The 26,902-nt window shown below is 32.4% G+C and overlaps 1 protein-coding gene across 1 annotated transcript; it reads right to left on the bottom strand.

The window, feature by feature from the left end:
- Positions 1–7,081: 7,081 nt before the first annotated feature.
- LOC134198347 (uncharacterized) lies at positions 7,082–10,692 on the bottom strand. Its single transcript, XM_062667721.1, has 9 exons — positions 10,683–10,692; positions 9,605–10,606; positions 9,483–9,546; positions 8,350–8,681; positions 8,027–8,290; positions 7,927–7,962; positions 7,799–7,870; positions 7,682–7,735; positions 7,082–7,340 (listed from the first exon to the last, which is right to left on the bottom strand). The coding sequence occupies exons 1-9, from the start codon at positions 10,690–10,692 to the stop codon at positions 7,252–7,254; spliced, it is 1,923 nt and encodes a 640-aa protein (XP_062523705.1). The 3' UTR covers positions 7,082–7,251.
- Between the last annotated feature and the right edge of the window lie 16,210 nt (positions 10,693–26,902).

Genomic DNA, 26,902 nt, shown 5'->3' with positions numbered 1-26,902 from the left:
AGAAGCCCTCGCATTGCGTGGGAGCTGTGTAACATTTTATTAATTATTAGGTCTTATTTTCTTTCTTGCCAGGAGTCTTCCTGCCTGCATCAGGTATCAGGTAGAAGTTAGGGGTGATAATATAGTTGCCTACGGGCGCTGGGTGACTGCAAATATTTAGAAGCTTATTTCAGATCGAAAGTCGTGCAGGTTGCAGAGAGAGGTCCGTAGGATTGAGATAAATCTATTGTCTAGAGATAAATTAAATAAACTAAATATCAAATTATTACCAAATTATTTTGATATTAATTACAACACTAAAAAGATAAATATATTACTATGACTTGAAATCATGCATACTATAATTAGTCTATGAGCCAAGTCTCAGCAGCCGTCGTTTTGTTCCGAACACCTTGTGGACCAAAGTTACTTGGCCCCGAAACATTGCACAAAACCACTAGAAAAGATTTCTTAATGTTTGCACTTTAGAAAACGTGCGACAAAGTAACGGTAGAATTTATAAAATTAGTACGCGCGAGTCGCTCGGGAAAGACGAGGCTGTACTAGATCTCTGCCTGACGAGCGTTTCTCAAGGTGAAGAATCTCTACTTAATTGATTATTGCAATTCTACAACTAGTGCCAACAAAGGAAGTATGCCATTTGTGCAGGAAATAGTTAGAAAGACAACAACTTTTTGTCTTATCCGGGACTTCCGAATGCTACAGTCTTGGAGTTACTTCACAACATTAGGTATCGCTGAATCAAAGCAAGCATTTTTTCGAGTACAACATTATGTCTATATTTTTTGTTTTGCAATTTAATCTGTTTAGCATTTTTGCATCAATTTGCTTTTAGAAACAACTCGATCTACTAGACTAAAATAATTGAATTAATTCGCGCGTGCTTGAAATCATACACTTGATCACTTATTCGCTATCACTACAGTCATCATTAATGCTATCATCAGCCCGAATGTCTAATTCTGGAGTTTCTTCTTCCAATAGTACTGGACTAGGAAGGTTTATTTGCCTGCTCGAATTCTTGCAATTTCTGCAACCACATGCATCGGTACAGCACAAAGCAGCGTAGTACATCCGACATTGCACTTGCAGCTTACTAGCTCCAACAGCGCTTTCGGGGCAGGAAACTGTGTCATCCAGCAGACACGTATGTGAGAACCGTTTCCATCAGTTTCAACAATCCGTCTGTGACCGTAAGGGCTAGGCAGATTCTACATTGAGCACAAAGCATTTTTCTATACAAAACTTTGATAATTAACCCGTAATACATGCTTCCGAAGATTATCTTGAGTTGGTGGCATCTACTGCGCTTTCGAGCACTTCATGCGAAATAACTCGTACCGAACTTTGTTGACACTGGTACAAGTTGGCAAACCGTAAAGATGGCATACAAACTTCTCACATTCAGTAAACAACTCTTCAGTCGGAGTCAAGCTGCATCCTAATCTGGTCATCGCAAGACGTAAACAGTCGTTTTGAGAAGCGAAGCGAAAGATCTTTGTTTTGCCTTATTCAGCAAAGGCACTCGTCGTGTCGCAGCCAGAAAAAGCGTGTATGCCAGGGAGCGCAGCAGACATGTCTTCGCCTAAATTAACAGCGATTTCACTGAGATTAATGAAACGGCGTCATACCTTTGTGCCAGTGAGCCATACAATGATGCGTTGATGGCATTGGCGTGATGAATTCCTATCACTGCTCCGTTGGTGTCAGGAGAGGATATAACAACACAGGCAAAGCCACCATTTGATGCATGCTTGGCATGTAAGAAAATGCGACTGTCGGCCTCTTCATGATCTGATGAAAGAGCTGGTACCGAAGAAGCAAGGACTGCGGAAGCATATTCTGATGTAAGAAGACTGCAGAGTTGTCGATGACAAACGAATAGCTGCACACCATAAGGCCTTTCGGCATACCTACTGCTGCCCCACATCTGTACCAAAGAAATTAAAAGCTCTAACTTGTTTTCGTCTGATAAAAGAAATTTTTTCCATTGCTCAAGACAAGACTGTTGACCATTGAAAGTCTTGACATGTATTGTTCCAGCTGTAGAGCGAGCAACCCTCTCGTATGCTTTTGTTGAAACTGATGGATAGGTGTCTACAACAAAATCAATATGAGATGATCTATGATCAGCAGCAGAGTGTGTCTTTAATGCTTGTGAAAGCACTACATTTGCAACATCTTGATACGTAGGTCATGGTGACTGCAATAATTGCAGTAAATCCATGCCATCCACAATAGTTGCTGTTGCAGTGTCCGCAGTTGTAAAAGTTTTCATTGGATTTACTAAATCTTCAAGGAGAGGCAGTAGTTTAGATTTGGTTGTCTTAGCCAGATTTCCTTGGAGGGAAGCTAGAGACCATGGTAGAGAACCCAGAAAGAATGATAGTACGTGTCGCAAATTCATTTCACGACTTTGAGAAATAACTGATCTTCTTCCAAAGAATTGACGGTCAGTCTGAACAGGATCAGTACTGGCGTGCAACGTACGGCGTGTTGATCTGACAACATTTGCAAACGCATGCAACTTTAGCTTTGTCAGCGGAGAATGAAGCGATACTGTGCCAGAAATAAGACGTTCTTTGATAATTTTTTCATGGCTTGATCTCCTAGGTAATACGCCTTTTCAAGGTGATGTCTGACTTTAGATGATGCAACATCTCCAGTAACTACATTTAGCAGTTCAGTTGACGATGCTACAGGGTTAGCTGCCACTGTCTGCATAGTGCTGATAAGCCTGTGAGCATCGTCTTTATCACGACGCAATGTAGGTTTGGAACAGTCTTTGCGTTGTTCTAAATATGATAATGCTGACATTCCAGCTAAAGTACCGCAAACTGAAGTGATCTGAGCCCTTTCATGAGCCGTTGACATCCATCACTGTACAGTTCTGTATTTCAGGCTTTTCCGACAACGTTGCTGTAGACTTTAACGTTCATCAATTGGCGCTATGACCTTTTTCTTTTTTGACAACAAGTCTTTCCAAGAAGAGCAACTTGCCTCAACAATGTCTTCATAAAATGCTGTAAGAGCTTCAATCAATTACTTCTCCTGTTTCAAGATCTGTTGCAAAACCAGTTCTTCAAATTTTCGTTTCTTTGGCAACCAGAATGCAATTTGTTTTCCAAAGTGTCGTTTTAGTAAACGTTTTAGACGGTCAGTTAGAATGCACTCATTTCCACCAGTTGTGAACACCATGTCTTTTATATCCTTAGATTTATAAACTTGTCTATTCTCCAAAATGTTGACTCTAATAAAATCGACCAATTTTTCCCATTCCTGCTCATCTACAATGTCATCATTGTCATTAGCAGAGTCAGCTCCATCTTTATAATCTTGTTCAGTTTCCTTGTCAAGCTTGACTTAATCAACGCACTGCGTAAATCGTTTGTAACAAATCTTGTGGTACTTCTTCTTTAGCAAAAAGGTCTTGTCCTCTCAAAGCGAGTTTGATGCGTTGGTCGTGTTTAATCTCTACAGCCTTTTGTAGCCTCGATGCGTCATTATCCAGGTGGCACTCACTCAGACGGAATTATGACCGCTTCTGTTTGCTGGTGTTCCGTTGGAAAATGACGCACAAAGCAAAATTTTTTGATGGAATTGAGCTTCTTCTTGATCTTACCTGAGAAGGCAGCGTTGTTTGGCTAGCCTTTGCATCTTGCACCACAGTAGCTACAGGTTGCTGCTTTCAAATGAACCGCTCAATGTCAACTTTATTTGTTAACTCTGCCGAGGAATTGCTACTAACTTTGTGTCTGAACCACTCAGGACTTTCCTGCTGAAATGACAAATGCATTTGCTCCAACTGAAATGTGATACTTTTGCGGCTGGAGGCTTCAAACTTGCTGAAACTGCATGTAATTCCTCTGCAGATGACTGACTACCTCTGTCCATTTCTTCTGCTTGACCACTCAAATTGACATTCATTACCACAAAAATTATGGCGCTGATAGCTAGAAATGTAGACGGTACACAAATTGATTTAAAGTAAGTTGTGTTCAATCGCAGTGTATTTCAAAGACAACAATGTATGCAAAATAGATCGAATACAAGGAAACAACTTTCGCTCTACGCAGAAAGCGAATGAACAATGTCTGCAGCTACAGCAATTTTATACACTGATCGATCTCGAACTGACACTATGACTCAACAGCGATGAACGCATTAGATCAACTTCCAAGACGTGAACCAACGTGAGCTTTCAGTAAGTCATCGTTTAAGAAACCGATTGGTACGTGTACGTACACGCCGAAGAGAAATTGCAGAGAAGTCTGGAAATACCTTATTTGAACCTCCAACCTGTTTACCAAACATAAGAATAGAGTGATTGATGTGTTACATTTTATTAGATTTTGCTGCTTTGTGATCTTTATGTTTGTCCGTACTGAAGTGCTGAGCATTAATTTCCACATTGAATTTATAGTTGCTAAGACAACTGTATGTATACACTTTCCTTTTTGCTAAGCATATTTAGTTGTATATGTAATTGCTACTTGATATCTTGCCCTTTATGATTTTAGAAAAGAATCAAGTAAACAAGGTACTGTTTGCCTATCTTTCTTATCTATTAAATTTGTCACAGTATGCAATTTTAGCAACTGATGTGTTTATTCCACACATTAGACAAAGCATTAATATAAATACTTTTGTTTCGGTGGACAATCCAAAGTACTGTTATGTAGCCAAAGAATCTTGCTCTTTTCTTAGTTTTGCAATGTAATTGAAACTATCATGGCAAGATTTCTAAGAAATGGGCAACCCAAGTCAGAAAATTTTGTCTAGCAAGACAGTAAGATTTGACTTAGTCAATTGGCAATCAAGACTTAATTAACTTGTAATTACTCAGCAAAATTGTTCCATCAAATCGACAAATAGTCGTGTTTGATATCTGTCAATATAGACTACTCTATTGTGTACCAGCTGGAGCTATATTTTCATCACTTAGAGAATGAATTCAGTTTTAATGACAAGCTGTGACTCGTGTGTGTGTGTGTGTGTGTGTGTGTGTGTGTGTGTGTGTGTGTGTGTGTGTGTGTGTGTGTGTGTGTGTGTGTGTGTGTGTGTGTGTGAGTGAGTGTATGTAATCTGTGTCTTCCATATTAGTTGGATTAGATGAAAGAAATTCATTTCGGTGCAGTGGCATTCACCTAGCTAGACATGGTTTAACAAAGTTGTTCAACTACTAACAATCTATATAAAGTCGTATAGATATGCTAGATACGTTTATCAGGTACGTATTACTCTTGCAGTTTTAGAAATGATTATAGCAGTTGGTTGTTTGCTGTCTAGATACCACTGTCAAACATTACTTTATCTACTCTTTGTTGCTGTGAACATCTCAGCAGACTAGATAACACGCAAGTGCCCTAAAATACATGCAGTGTAAACAACGTTGAATGGATGTTTCACGTATTAATTGTTTTAAAATATAATATAATTAATATATTTTGTTACTGTTAGCATTAATTACCACTAATTACTTAGACTAGATCAGGAGCAGTACCCGGGCTTGCCACCGCATATACTAGCTATATAGATGCTTATAATCAGATGAGGAAGCACTCTTTAGACTCATGCAGCTTACATTAAAAAACAATCAATATATTTACATGAATTACCCATGTGACACAAATAAAACGCAATAATACATTAAAGACTGTGTGATATAGATAACATGTGACTATACAATTAACAGAATTAAGGTTACCTAGTTAAGTAAATTAGAGAGATACAAGTTGATAATGTAGCTTCTTTAAATACTTCAGCTTAACATTTAATTTACAATACATAAAGACATTAGCATTATTATGATTATATATGCAACAGCAACAAGATTTGGAGAGCAAACAGCCTTATATATAATTATACAAAACTGATCATGTGCAGTTAATTATTGCTAAATATTTGTAACTGTGGAGTAATTTTCTTTGTCTTTATTCGTCTCATTTCCTCAAATTTCTCATCTTTACTTATATTTTTTGAATATTTTATTGTTGTCTTCAAAGTCCCAATTGCTGTAGTACATGCACAGATACTTAGAAATGCATGCGTACTGACAATTTCTGTCACAGATTGTAGCGTGGCATATAGCCGGAAGGATGTAGGCGGGAACAGTCTAGCTACGCGAGACTACTAATTTGTAGGAGTGGTCATAAGTATTGTGAACTGTAAGTACGTGTGAGGACCAAAGCTGTATATAGTATATACACAATTCTCTGTCCCAGTCTGGATTTGTCACTAAATTTTTATTGTGCTGCTAACCATACAATTCGAGAGGAAACACCACGGAGTTTCTAACAGGCAGTCCCGTGAATCACGTCATCATTGTACGCATTCGCAAGAAAGTATGGGGTTTCATACATTTTGATATCAATATTTTCTAACGTCCCACTCGCTTACCCGAAATGCGTGTAAATCGTCTGCAACTATGACTGTAGCCTCGCTATGGTTTACATTCAAACATCAACTGTCGTCTTTGACTCTAATGCACACTGTCCGCTTGACTTTATACCTCCAAACGTTAATTTCAATGCGTAAACCCGTCTCAATAAATACTTGAAAAGGTACATGGAGTTTAAATTCCTAGAGAGTACTGTATCCAAAGAACAGCTGTATAGTCGTCTGGGCATAGGCCTTTACACTAAGAGAGCCGCGGAGGCCATGCATGGCAGCACCTTATAGATTGCCACTATATATATTGATATTTATTTATATATTGATATTTATTCAATATATATATATATATATATATATATATATATATATATATTGAATCATTCTTGAATTTATCTTTCTGTAATTGAATAGAAAGTTGCTGCATCATATTTTGAAAAGGCTGGTGGAATATATGGCCACCGACTGCTGAGCAATAACTTTCAGAGTTTTGATGCTGAATGTTACTAAACCAGAATTTTACTGAATGTTATTTAACTCTGGTTAAACCAGGGCCCCAAGGTCTCAACCTATGAAAGGTAAAAGAGACCACCAGGTGTACGAACTCTGTCGTCATGGCGAATATATATAAATAAGTCATCGTGTAAATGATCGAGGAACAAGAAAAGCTCCAATAATGGCATCTAGATTGCCCCAAGAATACAATAATAATGAATTGCTTGCAATTGCACAAATCGACCATACAGCTAGAAAGAAAACATCAGCTAGTTTGCCAAATTCTACAAAACATCTGCAACAGTCTTCGACTCGTTTCATTAATTAGTAATGTGCTCTGATTGCAGATGTTTCTTCAGCTTTTCATTGTTGGCGACATCTTCGTAGGAAAGAGAGGCAGCAGCAAGAGGAAGGCTGTACGTCTACTTGTCCTTCATGTGCAAAGACTGGATCTGGTAATACAATAAGAGACATACACGTTGGCTTCAGTTCACTTTCATTCATAATTGCATAAGCACACGTTTAATATAAAGTCAACAATTGATAAAAATTACTTTACTTGTAATAGATATTCTTGTACGACAACTTAACTGACTCATATCATTTGTATTTTTCTGCATGTGCTCAACAAAACTAATTTACATAATTTGTAATTCATATGGAGAAAGAAGTCTAGAGCACTGATATCCATGCACATGTTGCACATGCCATCTCTTTGTTTAATTGACTAATTTACGTTCATGCAACACAAAAGTCTAAAATAAAAATAGTTGAACTTATTCAGTTTACTTACTTAAAATCTCTTGTCCCTCTAAATTGCTGCTGCTTTCTCTAAAAGAGTCAAGTCCTACAATAAATCATACATTTATACACAAAAATGTAATACCATAACATAAGTATCATAAATCACTCGAAGATTTGTCATCATTGTACAATGCCTCTGCCGCCACAATAGCCTGTCCTACCTGTTCTGCTTCCAAGTCTGTAAAACAACCGACTTAAGAATGACATATTTAGCTGTTTACAAACATCACTTGCCACTGTAAGAGCATGATTTAGCTAGAGCAGCCGTCACTGCAACACAATCAAATATAAATCAGTAAGCAGTACTGTACAAACTTCCAGTAAAACTTCATACCTCCTGGTAGATCATCTTCCACTGATCCCATTTTTTTGATTGCCTGCACAGCTGTTACCAAGTGAGCAGCTGCTCTGTGTTCTCCAACTTCACTGCGTTTTCTTTCGTAAATGGCACGAAGTTTGCATGCATATGTGCCTTCTACAGCGCTCATCACTTGGTTATACTTCAATCTCATTTCTAAACCTAATTCCAGCCACCAAGTCGATGTGTTTTTATTAACAACACGAAACAGTTGAGGAGGATCAAAACGAGCAATGCCCACTGAACGAGAGAAAACCAAATTAAAACAAATACTAAACCGATAAGAAAGACACACTCACCTTTTTTGGGTTTCTGTGATTTCAAGCGTTCATTCAATCTCTCTTTCAAAGCTTCCAACAAGTCTACTGTCTGCATGAATCGAAACAGTCTATCTAACGTAGCTTCGTCTCCCTGATTTCTAATCCACAAATCGAGTGTGGTAAACACTTCATCACTTGACTGGACTATTTCATCACGATATATTCCACCAGATTCAACATCTAGAAGTGACTTGGCCAGTTGCTGTTTGCATTCACTGCTGGTGAGCAGATAGCTGACATCTCTAATTACATCAACAGGGACGTCAGTCCATCCACGCCAAAATCCTCCTAATTTGTCACTGTGTCCTCTTCTAAAACAACAAACATAATCTAATGTTAATATAAATATAAAATTATTTTAAAGTGTGTATCCACCCGCAGTCAAAAGACAAATTTAATACTCGTGTTGAAAAGAGCAATTGTGTGTGAGTTACGTACCGGCCCAATGATACAAAGGTCCTGAATGTTCTAACTACACACAATTGAACTAAACGCGCGCGCGCGCACACACACACACACACACACACACACACACACACACACACACACACACACACACACACACACACACACTCACGCACGCACGTACAGACACATGCTAACCCTGTCATCCAATGCTAGTTCCCCATCCCTAATACCAGACAACAGCATACTACCTGGAGTTTCTCGGCCAGTAATGAAAAACTACCAGAACCTTCACCAGACCATGGAGCGGCATCGGCTATGGTGCAGCTCTAGGACTGGACACCAAAGTCCATAACTACCCATCTGCTACAGAATATTATTTGCCAACCCAGAGGTCTTGTCCATCCACAGTGAATGACCAAGTACTCATGCATATTCCTGAGTCAAGAAAGGCAATTGTGTGAGTTTCTTACACTAGCAGATTATGCCATAACTCGCTATCACTCTACTTCAATTTGTAATCACTGATGTCCCGGATGTACTCACATTTGTATGACTCTCTAACCAACTGAGATACGTAGCTTCACACAAACGCACATATGCAGACACACAGTACTGACAGAGACACACAGACACAATAACATATAAAGACAAGAACACACCTGCACATACTATTGACAAAGAATGTATCAGTCAGTATAACTTACACTTCTTTGGCATACTGTGAAATATCATCAACATCCAGAACTGTGTCAAGTGCAAGACTATCACCTACAATATACAAACTGTCACAAAAATTGTCAATTTCACTGACCCTAAATTGATTTACCTGTTGTTATTGTAGCAGTACGAGGAGGTTTCGTCAATGAATGAGCAACAATCAGAGTGACAGAATCAGAAGGGTCAACTGACTTTTCCTGCTCAAATGATGCCTCTACTGTACACTCTAGAGTGTGAGAGCTTCCCCCTCTATCTTGTACTGTGAACTCGTGATAACATGAAGCATCCTTTCGACTATTCCAAATGCGTCTAGTTGGAATGTGAGTGACTGCTTTTCCCAAACGCATTTGCCATGGGTCACAACATTCAATTGACATGCGCACTTTACCTTCCAAACCAATGCGATCCTTCACAGGAACTGCTAGCTCTTCATAAGACTTTGATTTCATATATTCAGCTATTTTATTGTAGGTGGAAATTGAGCCATGGATGATGTGAGCGGCAATCTTCCAATTGTGTAGCTGCAGCTGTTGGCCAAATAGAACATAGCGTATGTCTCGCATAGATCGGATCCCAAGTGCCTTGCCAAGCCATACGAAGAAACTGAAATGATTGACATACAGTGTTTGAGTGTTTGGATCATAATGAACGGATGGTGAGTGTGTCTCCACTACTTCTGTGTCGGTGTTGAGTTGCAACACAGTGTGCCATTCAGAAGGCTTGCCTTCAGTTGACGACTCACTCATCTTCAGCTCCAAAAGCCATCCGGTCTCGTGCTCCCTCGGTTTCAGTGCTACCTCGGGTCGAAGAGACAGCTGCACGGGTTTGTTGAACTTGTGAGAAGATTGTGATGTGGAGATATGAACAACAGGGCTGACCACCACCTTTTCTTCATTGACTGGTGGCATCACTTGTTCATCCAAATATGTGGCAATAGAGAATTTAGTTGGAATAGAAACTGCACCTTCAGGTACCACTACTGACACAGCACCTGATTGCAATGATCCTCCGTCATTGCCAATGTTTTCTACAACTGATGCCACTGGTTTGGCAACTTCTTCTGGTGCTGTGGTTGTTGTTTCCATAATCTTCCATTCATCAGATGAAACAGCTGATGATACAACAAATAGACGTAAAGATTCCAACAGATGATACCAACATACAGTAAATTATCCACCACACATTACATGCAGCCATCCTACATTCTTGTTTCACTTCAATGACAAACATAGAAAATATAAAAATTTTTAAAGGACAACCAATACGTTAACAGCACAACAGTCACATAAGACATCCTGTATGAAAACAAAAATTTGTCAGAAAGTGCTAAACTCAAGTGAAATTTTTATGATACCATTTAATGCTGCCTGAGCTGCACAAACAGCTTCAACTATATTTTGTGTCTTGTTCCGATTTATTAATAATTTATACATTTATTACCAATTCATTGATTTATTAACAATTTATTGCTTTATTACTAACTTATTGTTTCATTACTAATTTATTGATTTATTACTAATTTATTGATTAACCACTAATTTATGGATATAATTACCACTTTATTGATTTATTACTAATTTATTGATTTATTATTGATTTATTGATTTATTACTAATTTATTGATTTATTATTGATTTATTGATATATTCTTAATTTATTGATTTATCACTAATTTATTGATTTATTACTAATTTATTGATTGATTAATAATAATATAGATTTATTACCAATTTATTGATTTATTAATAATTTATTAATTTATCACTAATTTATTAATTAACGCCAATTTATTGATTTATCACTAATTCATCGAGTTATTACTAATTCATTGATTTATCACTAATTTATTGATTTATTACTAATGTTTTGCTTTAATACTAATTTATTGATTTATTATCAATTTATTGATTTATTAGCAATTTATTGATTTAATATTGATTTATCAATTTTATACTAATTTATTGATTTATTATTAATTTACTTATTTTTTTACTAATTTATTGATTTATTACTAATTTATTGAGCTACTATTAATTTAATTATTTTTTACCAATTTATTAATTTATTACTAATATATAGATTTTTTACTAATTTATTGATTTGTTACAAATTCATTGATTTATTACTAATTTATTGATTTAATACTAATTTATTGATTTATTACTAATTTATTGTTTTATCATTAATATATTGATTTATCACTAATTTATTGATTTGTCACAAATTTATGAATTTGTCACTAATATATTGATTTGTTACAAATTTATTGATTTGTCACTAATTTATTGATTTATTACTAATTTATTGATTAACCATTAATTTATGGATTTATTACCATTTTATTGATTTATTACTAATTTATTGATTTATTATTAATTTATTGATTTATTACTAATTTATTGATTTATTATTAATTTATTGATTTATTCCTAATTTATTGATTTATCACTAATTTATTGATCATTAACTAATTTACTGATTGATTAATAACAATATAGATTTATTACCAATTTATTGATATATCAATAATTTATTAATTTATCACTAATTTATTAATTAACGCCAATTTATTGATTTATCACTAATTCATCGAGTTATTACTAATTCATTGATTTGTCACTAATTTATTGATTTATTACTAATGTTTTGCTTTAATACTAATTTATTGATTTGTTACCAATTTATTGATTTATTAGTAATTTATTGATTTAATATTGATTTATTGATTTTGTACTAATTTATTGATTTATTATTAATTTACTTATTTTCTTACTAATTTATTGATTTATTACTAATTTATTGAGTTATTATTAATTTACTTATTTTTCACCAATTTATTGATTTATTACTAATATATAGATTTTTCACTAATTTATTGATTTGTTACAAATTCATTGATTTATCACTAATTTATTGATTTATCACTAACTTATTGATTTATTAATAATTTATAGATTTATTACCAATTTAATGATTTATCAGTAATTTATTAATTTATCACTAATTTATTAATTAACACCAATGTTTTGATTTATCACTAATTTATTGATTTATTACTAATGTTTTGCTTTAATACTAATTTATTGATTTATTACCAATTTATTAATTTATTAGCAATATATTGATTTAATATTGATTTATTAATTTTGTACTAATTTATTGATTTATTATTAACTTACTTATTTTTTACTAATTTATTCATTTATTACTAATTTATTGAGTTATTATTAATTTAATTATTTTTTACCAATTTATTGATTTATTACTAATACATAGATTTTTTACTAATTTATTGATTTGTTACAAATTCATTGATTTATTACTAATTTATTAATTTTGTACTAATTTATTGATTTATTATTAATTTACTTATTTATTATTAATTTCTTAATTTAGTACTAATTTATTGATTTAATACTAATTTATTGATTTATTACTAATTTATTGTTTTATCACTAATTTATTGATTTATCACAAATTTATTGATTTGTCACAAATTTATGAATTTGTTACTAATATATTGATTTGTTACAAATTTATTGATTTGTCACTAATTTATTGATTTATTACTAATGTATTGATTAACCATTAATTTATGGATTTATTACCATTTTATTGATTTATTACTAATTTATTGATTTATTATTGATTTATTGATTTATTACTAATTTATTGATTTATTATTGATTTATTGATATATTCCTAATTTATTGACTTATCACTAATTTATTGATCATTAACTAATTTATTGATTGATTAATAATAATATAGATATATTACCAATTTATTGATTTATTAGTAATTTATTGATTAAATATTGATTTATTGATTTTGTTCTAATTTATTGATTTATTATTAATTTACTTATTTTTTTACTCATTTATTGATTTATTACTAATTTATTAATTTATTATTAATTAACTTATTTTTTACCAATTTATTGATTTATTACTAATATAGATTTTTTACTAATTTATTTATATGTTACTAATTCATTGATTTATCACTAATTTATTGATCTATTACTAATTATTTGCTTTATACTAATTTATTAATTTATTACCAATTTATTAATTTATTAGTAATTTATTAAATTAATATTGATTTATTGACTTTGTTCTAACTTATAGATTTATTATTAATTTACATATTTTGTACTAATTTATTGATTTATTACTAATTTATTGATTTATTATTGACTTTATTGATTTATTGAATTAATATTGATTTATTGACTTTGTTCTAACTTATAGATTTATTATTAATTTACTTATTTTGTACTAATTTATTGATTTATTACTAATTTATTGATTTATTATTGACTTTATTGATTTTGCACTAATTTATTGATTTATTATTAATTTACTTATTTTTTTGCCAATTTAATGATTTATTACTAATTTATAGATTTTTTACTAATTTATTGATTTGTTAGTAATTTATTGATTTATTACCAATTCATTGATTTATTACTAATTTATTGATTTATTATTGATTTATTGATTTATTACTAATTCATTGATTTTGTACTAATTTATTGATTTATTATTAATTGACTTATTTCTTTCTAATTTATTGATTTATTACCAATTTATTGATTTATTACTAATTTATTGATTTATTATTGATTTATTGATTTTGCACTAATTTATTGATTTATCACCAATTCATTGATTATTACTAATTTATTGATTTATTGATTTACTACTAATTTATTTATATATTATTAATTAATTACTAATTTATTGATTTATTACTAATTTATTTATATATTATTGATTAATTACTAATTCATTGATTTACTACTAATTTATTTATATATTATTGATTAATGAGTTATTACTAATTTATTAATGTATTATTAATTTATTGATTTATTACTAATTTATTGATTTACTACTAATTTATTTATATATTATTGATTATTGATTCATTACTAATTTATTGATTTATTACTAATTTATAAATTTTTTACTAATTTATTAATTTGTTAATAATTTATTGATTTATTACCAATTCATTAATTTATTACTAATTTATTGATTTATTATTGATTTATTGATTTATTACTAATTCATTGATTTTGTACTAATTTATTGATTTATTATTAATTGACTTATTTCTTTCTAATTTATTGATTTATTACTAATTTATTGATTTTGTACTAATTTATTGATTTATTATTAATTGACTTATTTCTTTCTAATTTATTGATTTATTACTAATTTATTGATTTATCACTAATTTATTGATTTGTCACTAATTTATGAATTTGTCAGTAATATATTGTTTTGTTACCAATTTATTGATTTATTAGTAATATATTAATATAATATTGATTTATTTATTTTGTACTAATGTATTGATATATTATTAATTTACTTATTTTTTTACTCATTTATTGATTTATTAATAATTTATTGATTTATTATTAATTTATTATTTATTATTAATTTCTTAATTTATTACTAATTTATTGATTTAATACTAATTTATTGATTTATTACTAATTTATTGTTTTATCACTAATTTATTGATTTATCACTAATTTATTGATTTGTCACAAATTTATGAATTTGTTACTAATATATTGATTTGTTACAAATTTATTGATTTGTCACTAATTTATTGATTTATTACTAATGTATTGATTAACCATTAATTTATGGATTTATTACCATTTTATTGATTTATTACTAATTTATTGATTTATTATTGATTTATTGATATATTCCTAATTTATTGATTTATCACTAATTTATTGATCATTAACTAATTTATTGATTAATTAATAATAATATAGATATATTACCAATTTATTAATTTATTAGTAATTTATTGATTAAATATTGATTTATTGATTTTGTTCTAATTTATTGATTTATTATTAATTAACTTATTTTTTTACCAATTTATTGATTTATTACTAATATATAGATTTTTTACTAATTTATTGATTTGTTACTAATTCATTGATTTATCACTAATTTATTGATCTATTACTAATTATTTGCTTTATACTAATTTATTAATTTATTACCAATTTATTAATTTATTAGTAATTTATTGAATTAATATTGATTTATTGACTTTGTTCTAACTTATAGATTTATTATTAATTTACTTATTTTGTACTAATTAATTGATTTATTACTAATTTATTGATTTATTATTGATTTTATTGATTTTGCACTAATTTATTGATTTATTATTAATTTACTTATTTTTTTGCCAATTTAATGATTTATTATTAATTTATAGATTTTTTACTAATTTATTGATTTGTTAGTAATTTATTGATTTATTACCAATTCATTGATTTATTACTAATTTATTAATTTATTATTGATTTATTGACTTATTACTAATTCATTGATTTTGTACTAATTTATTGATTTATTATTAATTGACTTATTTCTTTCTAATTTATTGATTTATTACCAATTTATTGATTTATTACTAATTTATTGATTTATTATTGATTTATTAATTTTGCACTAATTTATTGATTTATTATTAATTTACATATTTTTTGCCAATTTAATGATTTATTACAAATTTATTGATTTATCACTAATTTATTGATTTATCACCAATTCATTGATTATTACTAATTTATTGATTTATTGATTTACTACTAATTTATTTATATATTATTGATTAATTACTAATTTATTGATTTAATACTAATTTATTTATATATTATTGATTAATTACTAATTCATTGATTTACTACTAATTTATTTATATATTATTGATTAATGAGTTATTACTAATTTATTAATGTATTATTAATTTATTGATTTATTACTAATTTATTGATTTACTACTAATTTATTTATATATTATTGATTATTGATTCATTACTAATTTATTGATTTATTACTAATTTATAAATTTTTTACTAATTTATTGATTTGTTAATAATTTATTGATTTATTACCAATTCATTAATTTATTACTAATTTATTGATTTATTATTGATTTAGTGATTTATTACTAATTCATTGATTTTGTACTAATTTATTTATTTATTATTAATTGACTTATTTCTTTCTAATTTATTGATTTATTACTAATTTATTGATTTATCACTAATTTATTGATTTGTTACTAATTTATGAATTTGTCAGTAATATATTGTTTTATTACCAATTTATTGATTTATTAGTAATATATTGATATAATATTGATTTATCTATTTTGTACTAATGTATTGATATATTATTAATTTACTTATTTTTTTACTCATTTATTGATTTATTAATAATTTATTGATTTATTATTAATTTACTTATTTTTACCAATTTATTGATTTATTACTAATATATAAATTTTTACTAATTTATTGATTTGTTACAAATTCATTGATTTATCACTAATTTATTGACTTATCACTAACTTATTGATATATTAATAATTTTTTTGAGTTATTATTGTTTTATAAATATATTACTAATTTATGGATTTATTACTAATTTATGCATTTATCACGAATTTATGCATTTAATACGAATTTTTTTATTTACGACTAATATATTGATCTATCAATAATTTATTGATTCATCACCAATTTATTGATTTATTACTAATATATTGATTTATTACTAATTTATTAATTTATTATTGATTTATTAATTTACTACTAATTTATTTATATATTATTGATTAATGATTTATTACTAATTTATTGATTTATTACTAATTTATAGATTTTTTACTAATTTATTGATTTGTTAATAATTTATAGATTTATTACCAATTTCTTGATTTATTAATAATTTATTGCTTTATTACTAATTTATTAATTAATAAAAATGTATTAATTTATCACTAAATTATTGATTTATTACTAATGTATTGATTTATTACCAATTCATTAACTTATTACTAATTTATTGATTTATTATTGATTTATTGATTTATTACTAATTCATTGATTTTGTACTAATTTATTGATTTATTATTAATTGACTTATTTCTTTCTAATTTATTAATTTCTTACTATTTTATTAATTTATTAGTTACTTATTGATTTATTACTAATTTATAGTTTTATCACTAATTTATTCATTTATCACTAATTTATTGATTTATCACTAAATTATTGATTTATCATTAATTTATTGAGTTATCACCAATTCATTGATATATTACTAATTTATTGATTTATTATTGATTTATTTATTTACTACTAATTTATTTATATATTATTGTTTAATGATTTATTACTAATTTATTAATATATTATTAATTTATTGATTTATTACTAATTTATTGATTTACTACTAATTTATTTATATATTATTGATTATTGATTTATTGCTAATTTGTTTGATTTATTACTAATTTATAGATTTTTTACTAATTTATTGATTTGTTAATAATTTATAGATTTATTACCAATTTCTTGATTTATTAATAATTTATTGCTTTATTTCTAATTTATTAATTAGCAAAAATGTATTGATTTATCAGTAAATTATTGATTTATCACTAAATTATTGATTTATTACTAATTTATTGATTTATTATTAATTGACTTATTTCTTTCTAATTTATCATTTATTACTATTTTATTGATTTATTAGTAATTTATTGATTTATTACTAATTCATAGTTTTATCACTAATTTATTCATTTATCACTAATTTATTGATTTATCACTAATTTATTGAGTTTTCACTAATATATTTATTTGTTACAAATTTATTGATTCGTCATTAATTTATTCATTTACCACTAATTCATTGATTTATCACCAATTTATTAATTTATTACTAATTTATTGATTTACTATTGATTTATTAATTTATTACTAAATTATTGTCTTATTACTAATTTATTGATTTATTACCAATTTATAGATTTATTACTAATTTATGAATTTATCACGAATTTAAAGGAAACAATGTCACTCAAGTTGCCTCAATATTGGAAGGTGAGGCTCTTAATTGCGGCGTGGATGGAATTGTCAGATGTTCAAGAAAATTAGGACGCTACGGAAACAGCACCTCCTTACTAGGCTGAAGCCTGTAGACTTTTTGTCTTTGGACAGGTTTCACACCAGTGTTACAAAAAACGGGAGGAATTGCCTACAATGTATCTATATCAGTTACGGAAACTGTTGGATCACGCTATGGCAAACATGAATGATACAGTCAGAGAGACGTTGTTGTTGCACCAATTTGTTGTCGGATTGCCAACACCAATAAGCCGGCACCTTAGAGCAGCCGGGAAACCTCAAAAATTAAACTCCGTCGTGGATTGAACAAGAGTACTGATGACAATCGAGGAGCAACGTTCGAAGACTGCAGCTGTGTGTGACAATACGGTTGGTAGGAATGAATTGCAACAGCTACAAAAACAAGTTGAGATACTATCGAAAAAGGTTGCACTCCGGAATGCAGTAGACCGCAAACAAGCCAAGTCTTCGAGCGTTAGATGCTTTAACTGCAATAAAATTGGTCACACAACACAAAACAAATGTCCAGAACGGTCTCTGAGTAAGCAGAGCCAACGGTGCCATTCTTGCAGTCAAATATGTCATTACGCTAGGGACTGTCATCAGGGAAATGGTAGGCCCTGAGTGCATTGTTATGGCTGCTGTAAAGTCTGAAGCAGCCACTATTACGGGATATGTGGGAGCTCTTGCTACAACTATGATGTTTAACTCGGGATCTTCTGTTTCCCTGTTAAAAAAGATTTGCTCCCAAAGGTATCAAAATTTGTGAAGATAAGGCTTATTTTACAACGGCGTCTTTTGACAGATTCTGGAGATGAGATTCCTATTCGGGACTATGTTTCTGTTGTGGTCCAGCTGGACAAAGAGAGAATAAGCCACGACTTTGTGGTTGTTGATAAACTCATTGTTCCCGTGATTCTTGGTGTTGACTGTTTGTAAGGGAATGATTTAACTCTTGACTTCTCATCAACACTTTACAAGGTAGGAAGTCACAACTGTCAAGGAGTGGTGTGCATTTTCCTAGAGGCAAAAACGTCAGGGGTACCACTCTTGCTCTATCCTCAACAAAATAATAAAAATGATGCGTCTGCATTAGTGAATGGTGGTGATTGCGAAACGAATGCGGTAGATGAAAGTGCAATATCATCCTTTGTTGAAAACTGTCACTCTGAGCTACCAACATGTTCAAGCAAACACATTATCTCTGATCATCTAAGACAACCAAGATCTTTTCAGAACAGCTTGGACTGACTTCTCTAACACGTCACCTGTATCCTCAATATGATTTCAAATTTGACGGATACCTGCTCATTATCGCAATGAGATCGAAATTCAAATCAAAGATATGTAAGCATAAGGCATTATAGAGGAAAGCACTAGTTCGCGGATGGCACCGACTGTATCTGTGAAAAAGAAATCAGGTGACTCAGATTGTGTGTTGATTATTGAGAATTTAACAAAAGGACTTCTAAAGATGCCTATCCTCTGTAACTTGTTGATGAAGTACAAGATAGTTTGGCCAGATCCACAGGATTCACTAGTCTCGATCTGCTAAATGGATATTGGCAAATACCAGACAATGAGTCAGACCAACACAAAACTGCGCTTTGCCCTGAACCAGGTTTAGGTCTTTTTCAGTCTAAAAGATTGCCGTTTTGGAGTGACAGGTGCTCCTAGCTTATTTCAGCGACTGATGGACAAACTTCTTCGTGACTTCCCTTCCTTAACTGCTTACATGGATGACCTTCTTAGTTATTCGGCAAAAGTTGAGTGAGTTATATGTAAAACATTTGCAAGAAGATTAACATCCACCTTATACTACCACCAAAACCATCCACCTTATACTCCACCGACTACTATGTCTCATCGTGCCTCGTCTTCTTTGATAAAAGAACGACCAGACAGAGTTTCTCAGGGCAAAGGTTGTCAAGTGGGTTCAGTCAAGACATCATGGCAGATTTCAGCCAATAATTGTCCAAGAAGTCTCAAACTTCATTGTGTCGTATTGATATAAATCCACTTTTATGGCAATTCAGAGTACGATCAACTGCAAAGGAAGCAGCACAAGGACAAAGCTCACTCAGACGTTAAGAACGCCATCCATATCTGAGATGAATTGCATCTTCAAAAGCAGATTTATTGAGGAAGAACCCATGTTCAACTATAGGAAGTACAGTCAACAAACTGGATGCACATTTTTCTTGAGTAAGTTCAATGGAACTTTTCAGATTTGAAGGTAAATCATTCAGCGGTATATCAGATTTGCTATGGCTGCATGTTGTTTCAATCTCTGAATGTTCGTCTTTATCAAATTTCGTTGGTGACTGACATCAAATAGGTCGAACTGCTGCCAAAGATTGTGCCCAACAGGCGGTGCAGTTATCTTTTCAAAATATAAAAACTCTCTCACCATTGATGTAGGCTTTGGTGCTTCAAGACAGCCAAGCCGGGCAGAAAGGGCCATCGATGTCTCAGAGATGAATTGGCTTGACCTGAGAGCATAAGTCTATTTTTCCTTGAAGGCCATAGATTAGTGCACAGTTAACATGTGGCTGACACTTGGCTATTAACGCAAGAATTTCAATCTGGTCAATCTCATTATTAACTCTTGTTTGTTGGAAGCTTTGACGGATTCCAGTGGTGCTCCCAGGTAATATCGACAAGTGGTTGTGATGTTGATGTTTGTGTTCTAAAATCTCACACTCTTTGTCTTCAAAATGATGTTTAGCAAGCAACCAGAACTTCTTGGCATTAGGAAAGTAACCAAATTTGGACACAATTCCTGTAATTGCTTCTACCATTCAAAGGTAGAGTTTATATTTCATCCAACTGCAGCATCATCAGCATACCAGACTTGTCGACTACCATCTGTTTGTATTTTTATGAGTCGCACAGTGGCCAGAGCATACATGGCCATTGCTAAGGGAGCTACTTGAGTAGTTCTTTCTTGAGATAAAATTGTTTCACTTCCAAACAAGAGCAAAGATGGTTGTCAGTAGCAATTGACAAGCAGGGTGTGAATTGTAGGGCAGGAACTAGAGACGTAATGAAAGGCTGTTTGTATGTTTAGGCTGTAGAAAGCGTTTGTAGCGTCAACCAAAAGAACGGTATCAGCATCGTCATCGTCGTCAAGTTTCTGCATTGCATGCACGGCTGCGTCACAAACTCCTAGTAGTCCAGCACAAAGTTGTATCGCACCTGTTACTGACTGAATATCACCTCCTACTACTGACAAGATGGCCTTTTCAATAACTCTGCAAATGATTTTACAGACACCAATGGGTTGGACGCCTGGATTCTTGATCAGTGATCTTAAACGACAAGCAAAAAAGGGAGCAACTCCCTTTGAATCTACACGTCCAGACGCTAAATGCCTTGCACATGAAACAAAAGCATCAAACAAAAGATTGGAAGAACCATTGAAACTGTCGCAAAGACACTTCAACATAGCAGTATCCTTTCCTGATGGACCAGCTGTTTCAAAACAACGAAGTGGTATTTTCCAAATAAGCAAACCATCTATTCCTCGAAAGAGTATGTCATGGACAGGCCCAGTCTAATCTGAATGGTTCGTCACGGCATTGCAATGTATTTGGGACGAACTAGGGTATTTACTACTGCTACTACTGAATGAAATGGTGTAATGAAATGGTGAAACGTTTCAAATCAATTGAAAGTTTCGAAGTTAGTGTTTCTGCATCCAGCTTTGTTTCCTGCTCTTTGAGACGTTTAACTGAATACTTGATCGACTGTTGCTGTTCACATACATCTACCAACTCATGACTTTGCTGTATTACGCAACTGATCAGAGGTTGTGTAACTCTCAGTAAGTTTTTGTATTATTTGTCAAGCGATGCTGATTCGATTATGCCGAGACAACCCAAGCGTGTAGGAAGAGGAAAGAGGCTTCTCATTAGATTAAGTGTTGGAGAGCGTTTAGTAATCGCAGGGGATGAATTGAGAGTCAATTGTGTTTTTCAAAGAACTGATGACTTGAGACAAATGGCCATTGCATCTGGATATGTATGTCCATCGTACAATAACCCAATGAGTAAAAGCTGCATATGCAGCTAGTGGTTGTGTTGCAGCTATCAGTGACAACCGCTCTATTTCTTGTTTCCACGATTCTACTTTGCTGTGAGGAAGTTGTCGCAAAATGTTTCTTTCTCCTAGGGCCGTGCCTAGGTAATGGTGGCCTTCTGTCGTTATTCGAATTCCCGTGTCATTGAATAGATGTTGTGCTTGATTCAGGTGCTTAGGCTTGACTATCAACCATGACTTTCATTGATTTGGATGATAGCCATATTTGGGGCCAATATCAATGATCTGTTGCCACCACTTTCTGATTGAAAAAAGTTTTCATCCACTTGCTGCACCATCTGCGTAACAAGTTTGCTTGCATCCATTTGCGGTGATTTTTGTGATAAGGGGGCTGTAGCTAGAGCGTACATGGCCATTGGCAGGTGACTCCTTGTGTCGTCCCTTCCTGTGATAACAAGCGGGTACCACAAACAAACAGATCAAACGGTTTCCTGTAGGTGTTGACAAGAATAGGATAAATGGCTGAGACGAGTAATGATATGTTTCTCAAGGCTACTTGTCTATTCAAGATGTTAAATGCATTTGAAGCATCTAAGAGAAAAATTGCTTCCGCTACAAAATATTCATAAATAGAGCGCATAGCATAAATGACAGCTTCACAACTTGAACTGCGCAGACTAATACTGATACTAAATCATACTACATACATAAAACAACAAAGCTAGTTTTTGTTAATAATAAAATATGTGTGTATCATATTAAGAGAGTTATCTAAAGCATCCTTCTGCTGTTGCTAGCAGACTGTTGCTGTCATTTGTTGAGCCTCTGAACTTCACCCTAGATCTCCTGAAAGACATGATGCATACTTGCAGAAGAGCAGAGCTAAGGCTACAGCGAATCCAGTTGAGTGTTTAGCTGTACGGTGTGTTCTTCTTGTAAGGTAGTAAGGAAGCTAATCTCTTCAGAAATGTTGTGGCGATCTTGGTATATCCACCTGTGTATGACAGTATGATTGGCGTGAAAGAAGCTAGTTCCACTGTCAAAACCCGTTCCTGGTATTTCCGTTTTTTCTCTTGTTCCTGATTTCTGTAAAAATTTCTATATGCAATTTTGTTAGTGCTGTATGAAGCTGCGCTTGAAATAAAATCCTCACGTCATAATAATTCCGCTAGAATCGTCCACCACTGAATCCGTTCGCAGCAATGTCCAGCCGAGACTCATCATCTGTTGTACAAGTCTAAGACTCTTTCTTGTAAATTTCTCACAGTTGAAAGACTGTAGTAATGGTTCTCATTGAACATCATAGCACATATCTGTCAACAGGTCATGCCACAAATCCCAAACTTCATTATTTCAATTGTTGGATACCCTCCAGTAGGACAAGACAGAGAATGATCAACTGTGAAAAGAGCTCCGCAAGAGCAATGATCAGATTCATTGGTCGCCAAACATATCTCAGGCATAGGGCGTCTCTAAATGCCGATTTGTGCAAACAAAATCCGTGTTGTTGTAAGGAAAGTGTTGTCAGGCAGCTGGAACTACCTTGAGAGATGTTGTCCAATTCCACCTGTTGCTAGATGATCAAGTTGACAAGTGGTGTAGAAACTGTTTTGAAATGGATATATTCAGACTTCATGTTGAGTGGATTGACTGCTCCAAGTCATCCCTGTTGAGGTGGTAGTTCTAAAAACCTTCTTTCCACTTCTCCTGCCAAATGTCTTCCAGAGAAAGCAGAGGTTCAGTTGTATTCAATGGTCTTCATGGCATAAACCCATCATCAGATCATGTGTCAAAGTAGCTTGTGGTTGAGATTGTGTGACCTTAGCCAATGTTTCAATCTCTGAATTCCATTCTATAACCTTTTGTTTGAGAAATTGTTAGCGAAATCTTTGGTTTCCTAACGCTGCTCCAAGGCATTTTTTGCCTTCACTTGTGATGTTGATATTTCTGTTGTCAAAGAGATGCTTTGCTGTGTCCAAGAATGCAGGTTTCACTATTAGCCATAATTTATTTGAATTTGAAAGTATCCAAATATGGAGACAAAGTCAGTAAGTTTGTTCCACCATTGCCTCAATAATTTGAGTGGACCTCCTGCAGCATCATCATCAGCATATCAAACTTGCTTTGAATCCCTTGTTTGTACTATTATAGCACCTCCTTACTAGGTTGAAGCCTGTAGAGTTTGTGTCTTTGGACATTTTAACCGAAACGTGTTACAGCGGGAGGAATCACCTGCAATGTATCTATATTAGAAACTGTTGAATCAAGCTATGCCAAACATGGAGGATACAGTTAGAGAGACGTTGCTGTTGCACCAATTTGATGCCGAATTGACAATACCAATAAGCCGGCAACTTCGAGCAGCCGGAAAATCTCCAGAATTAAATTCCGTCCTGGATCCAGCAAGACTACTGGTGACAATGGAGAAGCAATGTTCGAAGAATGCAGCTGTCTGTGATAAGATAGTTGGTAGGAATGAATTGCAACAGGTACAAATACAAGTTGAGATATTATTGGAACAGGTCACATTTCTGAATGCAGTAGACGACAAACAATCTAAGTCTTCGAGAGTTAGATGCTTTAACTGCAATAAAATTGGTCACGCACAAGAAAATGTCCAGAACGGTCTCTAAGCAGGCAGAGTCAACGATGCTATTCCTGTGGTCAAAGTATAGGTTATCGCCCGCGTTACAAAGCAATATCAGATTCATTGGCCAAGCACCGTTTATTGCACGAGCTATCATTGTCAGGAAATAGTCGAGGAGCTTCTGCAAGAGACGGCAGTCGTTCCCTATAGAGCAATGGTAAGTATTGAGTGCATTGTTGTGGCTACTGTAAAGTCTGAAGCAGCCACTATTACAGGATATGTGAGAGGTGTTGCTATAACTATGATGTTAGACTCGGAATCTTCTGTTTCTCTGTTTCAAAAAGATTTGCTTTCAAAGATAGAAAAATATGTGAAAATCCGGCCTATTTTATAACAGCGACTTTGAGAGCTTCTAAACATGAGATTTCTATTCGGGACTATGTTTCTGTTGTGGTGCAGCTGAACAAAGAGAGAATAAGCCACGACTTTGCGGTTGTTGATAAACTCATTGTTCCTGTGATTGTTGGTGTTGACTCTTTGCAGGGGAATGATTTAACTCTTGACGTCTCATCAACACTTTTCAAGGTAGAAAGTCACAACTCTCAGACAAAGGACGTCAGGAGTACCACTCTCGCTCCATCATCAACCAAATAACAAAAGTTGTGTGTCTGCATTAGTAAATGGTGATGATTGTGAATCAGATGTGGTTGATGAGTGTGCAATACCATCCTTTGTTGATAACCATCGCTCTGAGCTACCAACTTGTTCAAACAAAACATTTTCTCTGATCATACAGGACAAAAAAGATCTTTTCAGAACAGCGCCTGGACTGACTTCTCTAACATGTCACTATATTCCTACGTCTGGATCCTCGATACGAGTTCCACATCGACGGATATCTGCTCATTATCGCAATGAGGTTGAAATTCAAATCAAAGATATGTTAGTACAAGTCATCATAGAAAAAAGCACTAGTTCATAAATGGCAGTGACAGTATTTGTAAAAAAGAATCAGGTGAAATCTCAGATTGTGTGTTGATTATCGAGAACTTACCAAAAGAACTTCTAAAGATGCATATCCTCTGCCACTTGCAGATGAAGTACAAGATTGTTTGGCCAGATCCAGAGTATCTACTAGTCTTGATCTGTGTAATGGATGTTGGCAAATACAAGTCCATGCGTCAGATCAACACAAAACTGCGCTTTGCCATGAACAAGGTTTAGGCCTTTTTCAGTTTACAAGATTGCCATTTGGACTGACAGGTGCTCCTAGCTCATTTCAGCAACTGATGGACAAACATTTTCGTGATCTTCCCTTTGTTACTGCTTACATGGATTACCTTCTCATTTATTCGGCAAGCGTTGAGTTACATGGAAAGCACTTGCAAGAAGACTTTTGTTGTTTACGGAAGGTTGGTCTTACATTATGAGAATACAAATGTTGCATTGGTAAACATAAAGTGAAATATCTTGGACATGTATTTTCGGCCAAGCGATTGCTTGCAAATGAGGATAAAACAGAGGTTGTAAGGAATTGGGCATTCGCGAATGATGTAACGAAGCTACGTCGGTTTTAGCAATTGCATCATATTACCGGAGATACATTCATCATTTTGCTGACATTGCAGGACCACTACATCAGCTCACATACAATAGACTACCCTTCACATGGTCGGCAGAATGACAGGAAACATTTAAACAGCTAAAGAAAGCTCTGAGTATTGCCCCTGTCCTGGCGTACCCACAGTTTCGCGCAAATGCTGGCCAATTTGTTTTGCACACAGATGCGAGTGAATCTGGATTGGGATGGGTGA

This window comes from Corticium candelabrum, chromosome 2, assembly GCF_963422355.1.
Source record: "Corticium candelabrum chromosome 2, ooCorCand1.1, whole genome shotgun sequence".
NCBI lineage: Eukaryota > Metazoa > Porifera > Homoscleromorpha > Homosclerophorida > Plakinidae > Corticium > Corticium candelabrum.
This window is presented reverse-complemented; position numbering and strand designations above follow the sequence as displayed.